This window comes from Labrus bergylta, chromosome 1 (assembly GCF_963930695.1).
Source record: "Labrus bergylta chromosome 1, fLabBer1.1, whole genome shotgun sequence".
NCBI classification, from domain to species: Eukaryota; Metazoa; Chordata; class Actinopteri; order Labriformes; family Labridae; genus Labrus; species Labrus bergylta.
Window position 1 is genome coordinate 30,173,428 of NC_089195.1, and position 13,068 is coordinate 30,186,495.

The window sequence follows — 13,068 nt, forward strand, 5'->3', positions numbered from 1 at the left end:
TACTGGTCTGCTGTCAGAGTACCGTAAGTAATAGTTACAATGTTGACTCTTCAGCTGGTCAAACGTCAAGCCTTCAGACAAAGAGCGATGCTCAACTGAAGTCACAGATTCTGGGGAGGATGCTCTAAAGTCTGCCAACCAGTCCTGCAGGAGCGAAAAATCTAAATCGGAAGACAGTGATTCCGGAGACAACGTTCTGCTGCTTAATAGCTTATAATGTTCAAAGTCTGAGAAAATTGACTGCGGGGACTCTGGTCTGCTCTGCATCTGACCTGGGGTCCTAAGTTCAAATGTCTTTTTCCTTACTTCAATTTCCACGTCATTCAATGCTAAACTTTCTGTTAAAGTTAATGACCCTTCAATTTTCGACAAAGAAGCATTTGTGTTTGGGAATTTCAAAATGTTTGTTGGTCTCTCCACAAAGGTAAAGACCATTGGTTTGCCTGATTCTCCAAATTTGTTAATTTTCACATCTTCATGAGTCCAATCATTTATAGATGAAGTAGCAGTTGTAAACAAAGGGGATCTTTCTTCAAAATGTAGATGTCTTTTCAACAAATGCGGTTCATCAGTGAAATTTACATCCAACCATTCATCAACAGATGATGAATGAGCCCTCATTGAATTTAATAAACAGTCAGATGTTGTTTGCTGGTTCTGTGATAAATAATTTGGCAGGAGATAACCATTTGATGTGACTGGCTCCTTCGGTAAAGGATGATCATGATTCACAGCTACTAATTCTGGTGTCATGTGGCTGCTATGACCAACTTTCTCATCAAGGACTGTAGTGTAAGAAGCTGAAGTCATTGGTAGTGATGATAGGTTTTCTCCTGAATATTGTAAGTAATAATCACAATATTGATTGATCAGCTGGGCACGGAAAGGTTCTGAAAGCAAGAGTTCTAGAAATGAGAAACTGCACTGTGAGGTCTGAGATTCTGGGGATGATGGACAGGAATCTTCGTCTGAACATCCATATACATCAAATGGTGTAACCGTGTCAGTCAAAAGTACTCTTCTATCTAATGTCAAAGGTGAGAAAGTTCTGGATTCTCCCTTTATCTGTTGACCTTTGGGTGAAGAGGGACTACACTTAGGTACTCGAGAGTCAGAGTACATTTGCTGGTTATTTCTCATAGACTCAAGAGATTTAGTAGAAAGTGAACCTGAACCAGGAGCATTGACGAAGTCTCTAAAATTTTGTAACAGTGGTTTGAAATCACATTTATCTGATTCATTAGTAAGTAATTTATTTCTAGTGAAACTGGTTGTAACTTCTGGTTGGCTAAATTCATCAGAAGAGAGTTCCCAATAGTCATTCAGTTTACAAGAAAAGTCAGGAAAAACCCTTTTTTCCCGCTGTGGAGAGTCAGGTGACATTGCCCTGTAGTCACTGATTGACATAACAGAATCCGGGGACGACATTCTCGTTATAGGGTCATTAAATACCCATGTCTCTGCAGCAAAGATATCTCTTTCATTAACAGGTAAAAATGAGACACACGGCTCCTCAGATGTCAAAGAATCATTTGTGAAGGAGCTGTGCTTTATTAAGGTGGCAGATAATGAAACATCTTTCTCAGGTGATTGTTGTGGAAAATGTGTGGAAGGCAGAAAAAGGCTAGTTGAGGGATTCTGTAGCTCAGAGTTGTAGTGTGTCTTTGTCATGACAACAACATGGTCATTTGCAGGTCTAACAGGACATGTAATACTGTACCTATCAGTTGAGTCACAAGCCATACGAGTAGAGCAACTGCTTGTTAGACTATTTGGCAAATTGGCAGTTGAGACCTCAATTTCCAATAGCTTTACCATGCTGTACTTTGCTGGAGTAATACTGGGTTCAACTGATTTGAAATCTTCAAAATCCTCAATAAATGGTATGTCTTTGAGATTTTCTCCGCTTAATGTTGCTGGTTTCCTGTTTTTTTCTTGGCTTGACTTGATAGCTCTGGAGCCAATGCACACACCAGAAACCTGTAGGACCATGTCAGGATTGTTTGGTTCTTTGAAGAATTGGGTTGTTACCTCATCTGCACACTTCTGAGAGAGCCTGCTTTTTTGAGCAACATCAGTGTCATCTTCAGTCATGGCCAGTGTTGCTTGGTTTTCCTCTGCTGACAGGGCTAACAAACTAGAATCAGAGATTCCTCCGACAATGTTTTTCCCTGGCTCCGTATTGCAACTTTGTGATGTATCCTCAAAGTCATCGCAAAGCTCATTGAAGTCAGTGTCTGCTTGGTCTGCCTCTGACAGACTTCGACCAAAGTCTATTATAGATAAAGATGATGGTAACCTTTGGCTTTCAGATGACTGCCTTTGCTCATTCTCACAACCACACTGGTCCAACTGTAAGGTTTGGCTGTAGTCATCTTTGTCCGAGCACTGAATGCTACCTTCAGAAGGCCAGACATACTGAAGGCTGCAGCGATCTCGCTGGTCTTTCACTTTGGGGTCATATACCTGAGTGGCATGGCTCTCCAATACAGCTTCTTCCATAGTGGTAAATGTACTTACTTGCTCATCTGAGTTGTCATAACTTGTAGGTCCTTGGGTAATAATATCCTCAGAGGTCCACAGGTTAGGGTTCAATTCACTGTAACACAAAAGAAGGTTATGGTACAAATTATGAATTTACATGAGTACAATATATCAAAGTCTAAATCTACATTGCAAACAATTTGTATAAGGATATGACATTGTTCTGTTTCCATGCATCAACACGCTGGGGAACAGTAACTTCCAGAAATGCACCCCTTCTGATTAATTAATAACAGCCCTATTCAGCCTAACATTTTAAGTCACAAAAATGTACGCCCCTGTGACGTTTCGACTTCAGAGGTAGTAACAGAGGAGGTTTCAGCAGAGCCAGCGTGGATGCGCAGTGCTGTGTGTGCATGCATGTCTGACTATGTCTATGTGGAGCTTCATTACGTCATTCTCTGGGACACAAATATTATGCCATCACGGAATCAATATGTATGTATAAAGATGTGATAATGGCTGAGCTTAATGACGTCACTTTTACGAAAAAGCAGTTTGGAAAAAGGCTTGAGTCTTTGAGGCCATAAGGTGTTTGGGGAGTATGTTTTGGGACCAGTTTTGGCTACAAAATAATCTACAGCTGGAGATGTTAATTGCAATTAATGAATAACTACAACAAAAAAAAACAATTTACTGTGGGATCTCTAGCTCTTCCAGAAGGTCACAGTGCATGCTCTCAGAGCTGATGTTTCCAACAGGCTCTGCCCAGGAAGGAATGTCCAGTAGGGAAGCAACCGAAAGGTCCTCTTCAGAAACAGCAGGGGGTGGTCTACGGTCTGATTCCACCCTTCTTATAATTCTGGGGCTGTCTGCATCGTCTTGGACTGAAGATAGGGCTACCGATACTGAAGAAAAAAAATTAATTCATTTAGTGTTTGTGTTTGCTTCCAAATAGTGTAAGCAAACACAAATACACAAAGTGGCTTCTCAATTGATTCTACCTTCACTATGATCCAGGGTCTTTTCGATTTCTGCATACGTTCTAGATGTTTGCTCTTGAACTGACTTGTTCATCTGGGTTTCAATTAGATGGACAATGTCCATGCGGTTGATCTTGGTTAGTCTTTTAATCAGACAGTCCTCTGTGGAAAAAGTGATACATTATTGATTGACTGTTAAAGCAAAAACATATTTCTAAACTGAAAATATAAAAATTATATATATAATGTACAATATCCATATGGCTCTGGTAATTACAAATCATTTCACAGTAGTGAATCCAAAGACAAAATAAAATCATTTAATAGGCTTTTTGCACCTAGAAAAGATCATATCAAAATCAGTATTTGAAGCAAAAAGTTAGCACTGTTAAACGTTTACTGTGTGTACCTGTGGCATGTTTGCCTTCCCGCTCAACCCAGCGTTGGAGTAAAGCATGGCTCTGTTCTTGGAGGGAATTAGGATTCTCTGTCCTCACCAACTGGATATCATTCTCACTGAATTCAAGTTCTCTTGCTAGTTCTAGGGTGAAAATACATAATAGAGGAATTAAAATGCAAAACATTCTAAAACTATATTGCCAAAGCATGGATTCTCAATTATATAACATTTTCAGGTCAAATAAAACAAAAAATGTTCCCTCTAAATTAAAACAGAAAACAATGGCCTAATTTTACAGCTTACCCGTCCAGCTGAAGCCAAGTAGATCTGCAACGATCGCTAATGTCTCCTCTTTTCTGTCAGCATCATCCTGCCAATCCACTAAAAGAATGCGGTCAGAGCCAAAGATTATTCCTGAATATCATTAACAGTTCAAGGTGTAAAGCTTTATACCAAAATGAAGCCTCATGTAAAAAATCTATTCTAGATATGGATGTAAAATGTAATTTCCTGAGGACTATGTTATGGGCTGTAATACTCTGAATGAAATGTTTAACTCTGATGTTGATATGGATGAAAACATGAAGGTTTTGTTTCATGACTTTTTGGACACAATTATCACCTCATGTTTTTAAGTTATTAGTTGAAGCCATGGCTCAAATTTGATGATAATGCAATGTGCATGCAGATACTAGTAAAGCTGTATTAGAAGTACGGACACCATTACCAATGCCAAGAGAACATCTGCATCATACATTTTCAAGCGCCTACTTTTTTAACCATCATGGCCATTCAATCTTGAGATTGCTTCTACACAAACACAGATGGAAAGGTCACTTACAAACATGCATAAACACCACAAACACGCACGGAACAAAATACAGAAGAACAAAAAAACATGATGCACGATGGGACCAAACAAACCACAACAAATAACAACAACAAAAAATGACATTTATAAAAAATAAGATTATTTTCTTAGGAAGTGCAAAAAGGGTCTTGCTTCAGAGAAGAGGAGATAGGAAAACAAAAGCCCATGTAAGTCTGGCCATACCTGGCGTACATTGTGGAGTTTGATCATCGATGATTCTCTGCATCTGCGTTTCCACTGTGTCATCCCAGCTATGCCTGTATTCAAACATATCCTCGGTACCAGATGGTGGTTGCACACTGGGCAACAGAGTGCCATCAGAATCTAAACTACGAGAGGCTGGGATGTCGTAAGTGAAGATAACAGAATCTGGACTCTTTTGACTTGCGCTACTTGCATCATCAGTGTCCAAAGAAGCTTGAAAAGATGTTTCCGCAGTGTTTGAAAGTTGGATTTCTTGACTTTGGGGAGAGAAGGTGATCTTCTGAGCAAGAGGTCTTTCTTGTGTCAGGGCAGCAAGTTTTGAGGGGGAAAGTAGGTTTTGAGAAGAAGATTGACTACTCTCAGAGTAACTCCTGCTGTCTTTAATAGATGCTTTACTTGTGTCAATCAGGGCCTCGGATCTGGTCCTACGATTCAGAGTTGAACTTTTTCTTGAAGTTCTTTTAACCTGATCATACTCAGAAGTCTGTGGGCTCATGGTTGCTTCCTCTTGAATTGTTCTGCTTGTGCTGATTGCCGAAGATGGGAGAGAGTCCTGATGATGTGCTTGCATGTCAGCCTGTGCAGCTGAAACAAAAGACATCTCTATGACAGAGCATTGGTCTTCTTCATCTTCATCTTCATCCTCATCAGGGGATGAGTCTGAAGAATCATGGCTGGGTTCTAAATTCTCAGAATGGCCGACTGTGGATGTGTCGGATTGGAGGTCAGCTATAGTAGAGTCTAAATAGTCTAAACCAAGGCTTTCAAGGCATCCAGCCTCACTTTGAACAGTGATTAGTCTCTCAAAAGCACTTGGGGAACCGAGCTGAACCTCTATGGAGCTTCCAAGATCAGCTTTTGAAAGTGGCTTTTCACTAGCTGAGTTTTCACTTGAGGGTTTGATAAACGTTCTGGGCATAGGAGTAGGGATTTTGTTGTCACAACTCTGAGTTTGAGATGATTGTGGGATCTCTCTAAGGTTTATATCTGTCATAGGAGTATCATTCTCAAAAGTTGAAGACCTTGTATCTTCTTTCACAAACTCATCTGGTACAACCTCATCAACCGGGTGTTCCCCTATGTGAAAAAATGCATATCCTTCTCCTTCATCAAAGCTTCTTCTTGTCATATCAATAGCCCCCCCTCTGGTCATTTCAAACAGTTTCCCCTCCTGGAACTGAAATGGATCAGAGGTTCTCTCATAACCTGGTGTTCCATTCTGGGTTTTCACAGGATTAACTCTGTCCTCTGCAGGAAAAATATTCACCTGTTGCTCATCCTCAACCTGTGCACTGAAGCCAAAATCCTTCTCAGCCTCATATCCTGTAACTACATATTCTGTTCTTTCAGGACCATCTTCCACAAGTGACTCAACTTTTGTGCCATCAATGGGATTGTGCTCAGTAACACAGCTGGAAAAATGTGCGACTGAGGAACTGTCATCTTCTACCGCATCTCTATCTTTGCTAATTTCACCTTCACTTTCTGCTAAAGATGTAAAATAGTCATTACTCTCTGTACAAGGTTCCTGTCCCTGAGTTTTGATTTGACAGAATGAATAGTCGGCTGATTGAAAAGTTTTCATTTCTGCCTGAAAGTCTGCTTTTTCCTCAATGCTCGAAGCAACATTGGATGTATCTTTTGACAAAGTCTCTGGGTCAAATTTTAAATCTAGCTCAGCATCTTTGTCATCATCCACCTCTGATTGCACTGTGGTATCTGAAAATGTGTCTCTTTTCGATCTAGTCTCCTGTTCCATCTCCTCGAATGTTTTGATCTTTGCAGCCATTTTAAACATCTCCTCTTCTGGGGTGATTTGTTTATTGTTGGAATCAACCTCACTATCATTTGCGTCAAGAGAGTCTTGTCTAAAACACATTTGTAGGTTCTCACTGTCACATATTTTAGAGTCGTTCTTTGCTGAATCTGAGTCTTTGTCCCCAGTTGCACCTTCCATATAGATAATCTCAAAGTTGTTTTCTTGCAAATCTTCCTCACTGTCATCCTTGTATATGCTTGTGTCATATGCAAAACAAGCCTTCAGCTGGGACGCATAATCCTCATACACAGCTGTCTTGGCTGGCATCTTGAGTTTTAATTCCTTTGTTTGAGTGGGACTCCCCTCAAGAGAGTCTGGACAAGGGGATTCCCTGGTAGGGCTTGGCTCAATTGAATCAGGGGATGTCCTAGAAGATTTGTCTTCCATGATAGGACTATTCTCTAGGGAGTCCTGCTGACATTGCTCTTTGGCTGAGTCAGCAAAATACAGATTCTTCAAATCAACCGGTCTCTGTAGTACATCAGAACTACTTGGTAGTTGCATACATTCATCCAATGGCTCATATGACTTTGTGATGTGTGCTGTCCCTTCAATTGAGTCGTAAAATAGTGTTCCTCCACTTGGTGAGGTTTGATGCTTGCTCCTTTCAGTTGAGAAACTTTCTTGACTGTCATCTTCAGGGGAACATGTCTGCCATCCACTCTGTAAATCTGTCCTCCTTGCTTTGCTCTCCATTTCTGGATGTGTTTCCTGTGGTGAACACACTTCCTGCTCAGAGGAGAATGTGACCGTTTCTCTTTTGGTGTCTCTTGACAGATTAGTTTCTTTGTAGCTCTCATGGACTACCCCATCTCCTGGGTGATCTGGTAACACCACAGGCTGTACTTTTAAGTATTGATCTAAGTCATTACTCAGCAGTGTCAACATACCTGTGATATTCTTCTCAGGTGTAGACTGTTGTTGCAGAGTATTTCTCTCAATGCAAACTTCTTGGAAGGGTGTCTCTATTTCAGAACTTATAGAAGATTCTGTGACTCCATCTATGTCTGTCTGCACGTGTTTCTTTGCTTCTAAATCTATCTCATCCTTTTCCTCGAGATACTGATCTAAGTCACAACTGAGGAGTGACAACATGCCTGACATATTCTTCTCAGTAGCAGACTGATGGAATTGTGTCTTCCTCTTGATGGTAACTTCTTTGAATGGTATTTCCACTACAGAACTTGCTGTGATTTCATTGAGTTTGCCCTCATCAAGCAGTTTATATGTCTCCTCTTCCACGTCAGCTTTAGCTTCTTTTTGTGTTGTTTCCCATTGAGTAATCATTTGCTCCTCACTGGAGGGTTCTCTGATTTTGGTGATAGTAACTTTTTCAAATTTCTCCTGGATAACATCCTCTTCTGGAGGCCTGCTTTTCACTGGCCTGTCCTTTAGGTACTCATCCAAGTCACTGTTAAGCAGTGAGAGCATGCCCGACATGTCCTTTAGTTTTGTAGACGACTGATGAGAAGCCTTTTTCTCTACTCTCTTTTCCTCCATTGGGGGTTCTTTGGTCAGGATTGTTTCAGTTTCTTTTATGCCGCTCTTTCCATCAAATTCACTCTCTGTCCCTTCACTTTCCAATGTGCTTGAATGTGCTTCCACTGGTTCAGTTTCTTGTGTTGTACCAGTCACTTGTAATTCTTCACTTTTATCAGTGACAAATTTGCAAACATCTTTATCTTGCTCCTTTGTTATGATAATTTCTTCAAATTTCTCCTCAACCATAGCCTTTTCTGTTGTCGGACTTGTCAAAGGCCTAGCTTGTAGATAGTCATCCAAGTCCTCGTTTAATAAGGACAACATACCTGACATATCTTTAACATTGGATGGCTGGCTAGATGTTTTCCTTTCAATGTAAACTTCTTGGAATTGTGGTTCCTTGACTCGGCCATCTGATACTGCACTGGAAGTTTCTGTAAGGAGCTGTTTGCTTCTTTGATCAAAGTTTGTGTATTCTTTACTTGCTTTATGCAATTTCTCCTTCTGTGATGGTTTCATGTCATTTTCTTCACTTTCAGCAGAGACGGTTGGCATTTCATTGGTCATTTGATGAGTCATTGCTAGTCCTTCATAGTACTCGATCTCCCCCGAGCTAGAACGATTGGTCCTACTGTCAACGGTTGTGTTTGATGATTCAGCCAAACCTTCATGCTTGGGACTTTCAGGACTTAGATCGTCATAATTTGTTTGCTTCTTAAAACGAGAAACATCTTCTCCTGAATAACTTTTCATAAGGAGACTATGGATGGACACTGGATTTGAATCAGAATCAGCCATGGCCTCCTCCTCAGAGCCCTCTCGCTTATAGCTAAAACTTGCTGATGTCTGCTTGAAAAGCTGATACTCAGGACTTTCTTCCAGCTCAGCCTTGATGTCAGCACTGAAATCCTCAGAAGGTCTGCGGTCAGGGCTGATCTGCATGTCTTCCAATAAACTCTTACCAGTGCTTATGATTGGTTCTTTTAATTGCATCCTTCCGATGCTCTTCACTGTCGAATCTGGCTCATCTTTTTGAGGGCTAACACTTTCCTCTCCAACATTAACTGTATCTGCTTTTTTGTCTTCCTCATATAAATAAGAAGGATCTGAAATATGTTGTGATTCAACTGTGCCATCTGTATTTAAGTGTTCAGTTTGAGAATCTAAATCTGATGTTCTACACATGCTGACATCACTTTGTGGATGAGAAAGTGCAAGTTTTTTCTGTTTTTGGGTTTCTGATGGTTGTATCTTCATGGATGTGTATTCAGTCGTCAGTATCTCTTCAGGGCCAGCTGATTCAGATATCAGTGTTGATATGCAAGATGAAGCATCAGTTTTGTGCTCAAACAGCCCGGCTACACTCTTCCCCCGCATTGTCTCCTTCTCCTGCAAGTTTAGCTCGTTTTTATGTGCACTTTCATCAATATTATCTCTATCTGAAATAGAACGTGATTCCTCAGAGTCATCTCTGACTAAGCCAGCTGGTCTATCCTCTGAGTTTGTTTTGTCACAGGTGTTCACAACCCTCTGGCTTTGTGAGTTTGGCTCTTGCACAGGAAGTTGTTCTGCCCTCTGAGTCTCATAAGAATCTGATGGTTGAGAGGCTACTGCCGCAATACAAAAAGAAGTGATTACGTCCTCAAAGAACCCTGCTTTCTTCTTTGAAGGACCTTGTTTAGTCTGGAATGTTTTCATCAACTCCTTGACGGACAGAGTCTCATTGTCCCTTGGTGGTTCAACGCTTCCATCTTCACACTGGATTGTATCAGCAAATGTTACGGTCTTTTCAACAGTAACACCCTTGGACATCAAAACTGATTCATCTAATGTATCCTTCATAAAGTGTTCTGTTTCACCCTCCTTGTCCGTTTTGTCCTGCATGGCTACATCACTCTGTCGGTGAAAAACTGAAAGGCTCTGAGTTTCAGATTGTACTTTTGGCTCATGCAGGGGACTTGGTTCAGTCCTTTTTACCTCACTGGAATCTCCTGATTCAGATATCAACGATGACACGCAAGAATCCAACCCTTTGTGTTCAAAAAGCCCTGCTTTAGTTTTTGAGGGATCATGCCCAGTCTGGAATGATTTCATCAGTTCCTTTACAGACATTGTCTCCTGCTCTGGCAACTCTGATGCCTCTCCCTGTGGGGCAACGCTTCCGTCATCACACTGAATGATATCTGCGAATGTCACTTTCTTTTCAAAATGTGCAGTATCAGAAATTAATTGTAATTCCGCAGATTTATCCCTAATTAAGCCTATTGGTTGATCATCCAGTTGTTTGTTGTCACAAATCCTGACATCTCTGTGATGGTCATACACTGTGAAGTTCTGAGTTTGTGTTGGGGATTTCAGCTCCTGCTTTGGACTCTGTTCAGTCATTCTTGTGTCTTCGGGGCCTTCTGTTTCAGATATCATTGATGAAGTACAAGTGGCTCCAGCTTTGTGTTCAAAAAGTCCAGCTTTGTCTTTCGACGGGTCTTGTCCGGTCTGGAATGCTTTCATTAGCTCCTTCACAGACATTGTCTCTTCTTCTGACAACTTTGATTCTTTTTTCTGTGCACCTCCATCGAAGTATTGAATTGTATCAGCAAATTTGACTGTCTTTTCAACATCACCACTATCTGAAATGATTAATGCTTCCTCAGAGTTGCCTCTAATTGAGCTTACCTGCTGATCCTTCAAGTCTGTTTCGTCACGGATGTTGATATTACTCTGTTGAGTTTTGAGGCTCTGTGTTTGGGTTTGTGGTTTTGCATCCTGTGCAGCATTTTGTGCTGCCCTCTGTATCTCACCAGAGTCTTCTGATTCAGAAATCAAAGTTGAAGCACAAGAAGACACAACTGCTTTGTGCTCAAAAAGCCCAGCTTTATTTTTTGAAGGGTCCTCTCCAGTCTGGAATGCTTTCAACAGCTCCTTCACAGACATAGTCTCCTCCAATCTTTCTGTCTGAGACCTTGGGGATTTAGGGGACTTGGGAACTCTGGGAAGTGCTGGCATTTCTTCCTCAGTCTTCTTTGTGGTGATAGTCAATTTTGCCTGAGAAGTTTGTTCCTGGTTGTTGCTTTTTACCTTCTCTTCTTCAACTTTGTTCTGTAAAGCTTTAACTCTGTCTTTTATAGATCCTATAGGTGTCTCGACGATTAGGGGAGATGCTGGAGGATCAACATTTGCTGAGGGTACAAGGGCACTGTCGTTGAGGACAACGTCGCCATCTAAAGACTCGTCGGAGCTCATTCTTTCTAGCTCGCCTTCAGAGCTGCTACATCCAGAACGCTCTCTGTCTCTAAGTTTCTTTCGTATTGGTTTCTTGATATCTGGAGGACGCCGTTTGCCATCCCGCTTTACAATAACCTGTTCAAATCTATCTTGCACAAGATCCTCTTCAGAATCACACATCGCTACAGGTCTCTGTTCCAAGTATTGGTCCATGTCCATGCTGAGATGTGAGACCATGCCTGTCATGTCTCTGTTGTCAGTTGCAGATCTGTTTGTAGTCCTCCCCTCAACACAAACCGCCTTAAAGACTGGTTCCTCAACAGGATGATACTTCATTTCGACAGTCTTAGTTTCAGAGCGTGAACCTGATTTATCCCTTTTAGCATCACCTCTTACTTTCCTTCCACTATCGATTATATCATCTCTATGAATTTCTCCAAACATTTCCTCTCTAGTGAACTGATCGATAATGGCAAAAGTATCCTTTTCATCCAGCCCTCTAGATCCAGCTCTCCCTTCGTGCATTAAATGCTCCATTTGCTCTGAAGTCAATATTGTCATCTTAACATCGGACATGTCTGAGAGAAGGTCAGGGCTTGCGAGGGTTGCAGGATCAAGAGGTTGGTTAGTTCTCAGGGAGAATGTCTCAGTCGATTCAGATTCGTCATCTTCAAACGAAAGGTTTCATAGCCAAAAAGGGTAAAGATCATAAGGGACAAATGAAGTGGGGAAGAGAGACATCAGAAAACTGTGATCAAGACAATGCCATCAAGAATCCATCTTCAGTTTACAGAATAAGAAAGAGAATGGTAGGGCAGAGGATAAAGAAGTCTTGAAAAGAAGATGAAAAAGTGATCCAGAAGAGTTTGGCGGGGAGTTCAAAAGCAACAGCGGAAGCAAAGCCAGAAGGAGTAACAAAACAGGTAGAATATGGTCCAGAATAATGTAAGTCTATAACTTGCTTGACAACGTATTAAAAAATTTGACGCAAAACATACAAATACCGCAAGGAGTAACAAAGAATCCTAGAAACAAAGAGACGGGCAGGAAGGATAACAGATGAAGGAAATTTCTCAAGATTGTTGCTGACAGGAAAAGTCATGCCTGCCCACAAATCAAAAGTTAAAAATATAGAAACATAAATAACTTTTAAAGAAAATAAGTAGGGTGATCAGTAGAAAAGAGTTCTATTAAAGTGATTAATCTTGTACATTAGAGGACTTTGGATGTTGTTTTTAATCAGACTTTTAAAGAGTAACATCTGACTTTCTTTCATATCTAAAGACAATGTGTCAGCAACTCAGAGTTTTTAGTCATAGACTAGGATTTAGCAAAGACTTGGGTTCTTGCAAGGTCACTAATTGCAAGACAAGACAAGTTTTTATCTCATCATGCAACTGGTGGAAATTTGCAACTACAACTTCTGAGCAAAAAAACAAAAAAACAGGTTATACTGGTGGAGCTGTGGAGAGAGCAAGAATGCCTCTTTGACCTGTCATCACCTTTGTACTATGAAAAGACGATCAAACTGGAGGAAGAATAAGTCGTAACAAGGTTGCAGAAGGATCTTTACCAGTGAATATGCTATAGCTACTCGTCTGTA

General features: G+C 40.8%; 1 protein-coding gene across 7 annotated transcripts in view; it reads right to left on the reverse strand.

Annotated features, from left to right (window-relative positions):
- The window catches only part of ank2a (ankyrin 2a, neuronal), an 86,354-nt gene that overhangs the window by 20,170 nt on the left and 53,116 nt on the right, over positions 1-13,068 (reverse strand). For all 7 annotated transcript variants that reach the window (XM_065958961.1, XM_065958942.1, XM_065958952.1 and 4 more), the window contains 5 exons: positions 4,171-4,248; positions 3,877-4,008; positions 3,489-3,629; positions 3,182-3,392; positions 2,521-2,599 (listed from right to left, as the gene is read on the reverse strand). In XM_065958961.1, the coding sequence (XP_065815033.1) occupies positions 2,521-2,599; positions 3,182-3,392; positions 3,489-3,629; positions 3,877-4,008; positions 4,171-4,248 (641 nt within the window). The remainder of the gene's footprint in view (positions 1-2,520; positions 2,600-3,181; positions 3,393-3,488; positions 3,630-3,876; positions 4,009-4,170; positions 4,249-13,068) is intronic.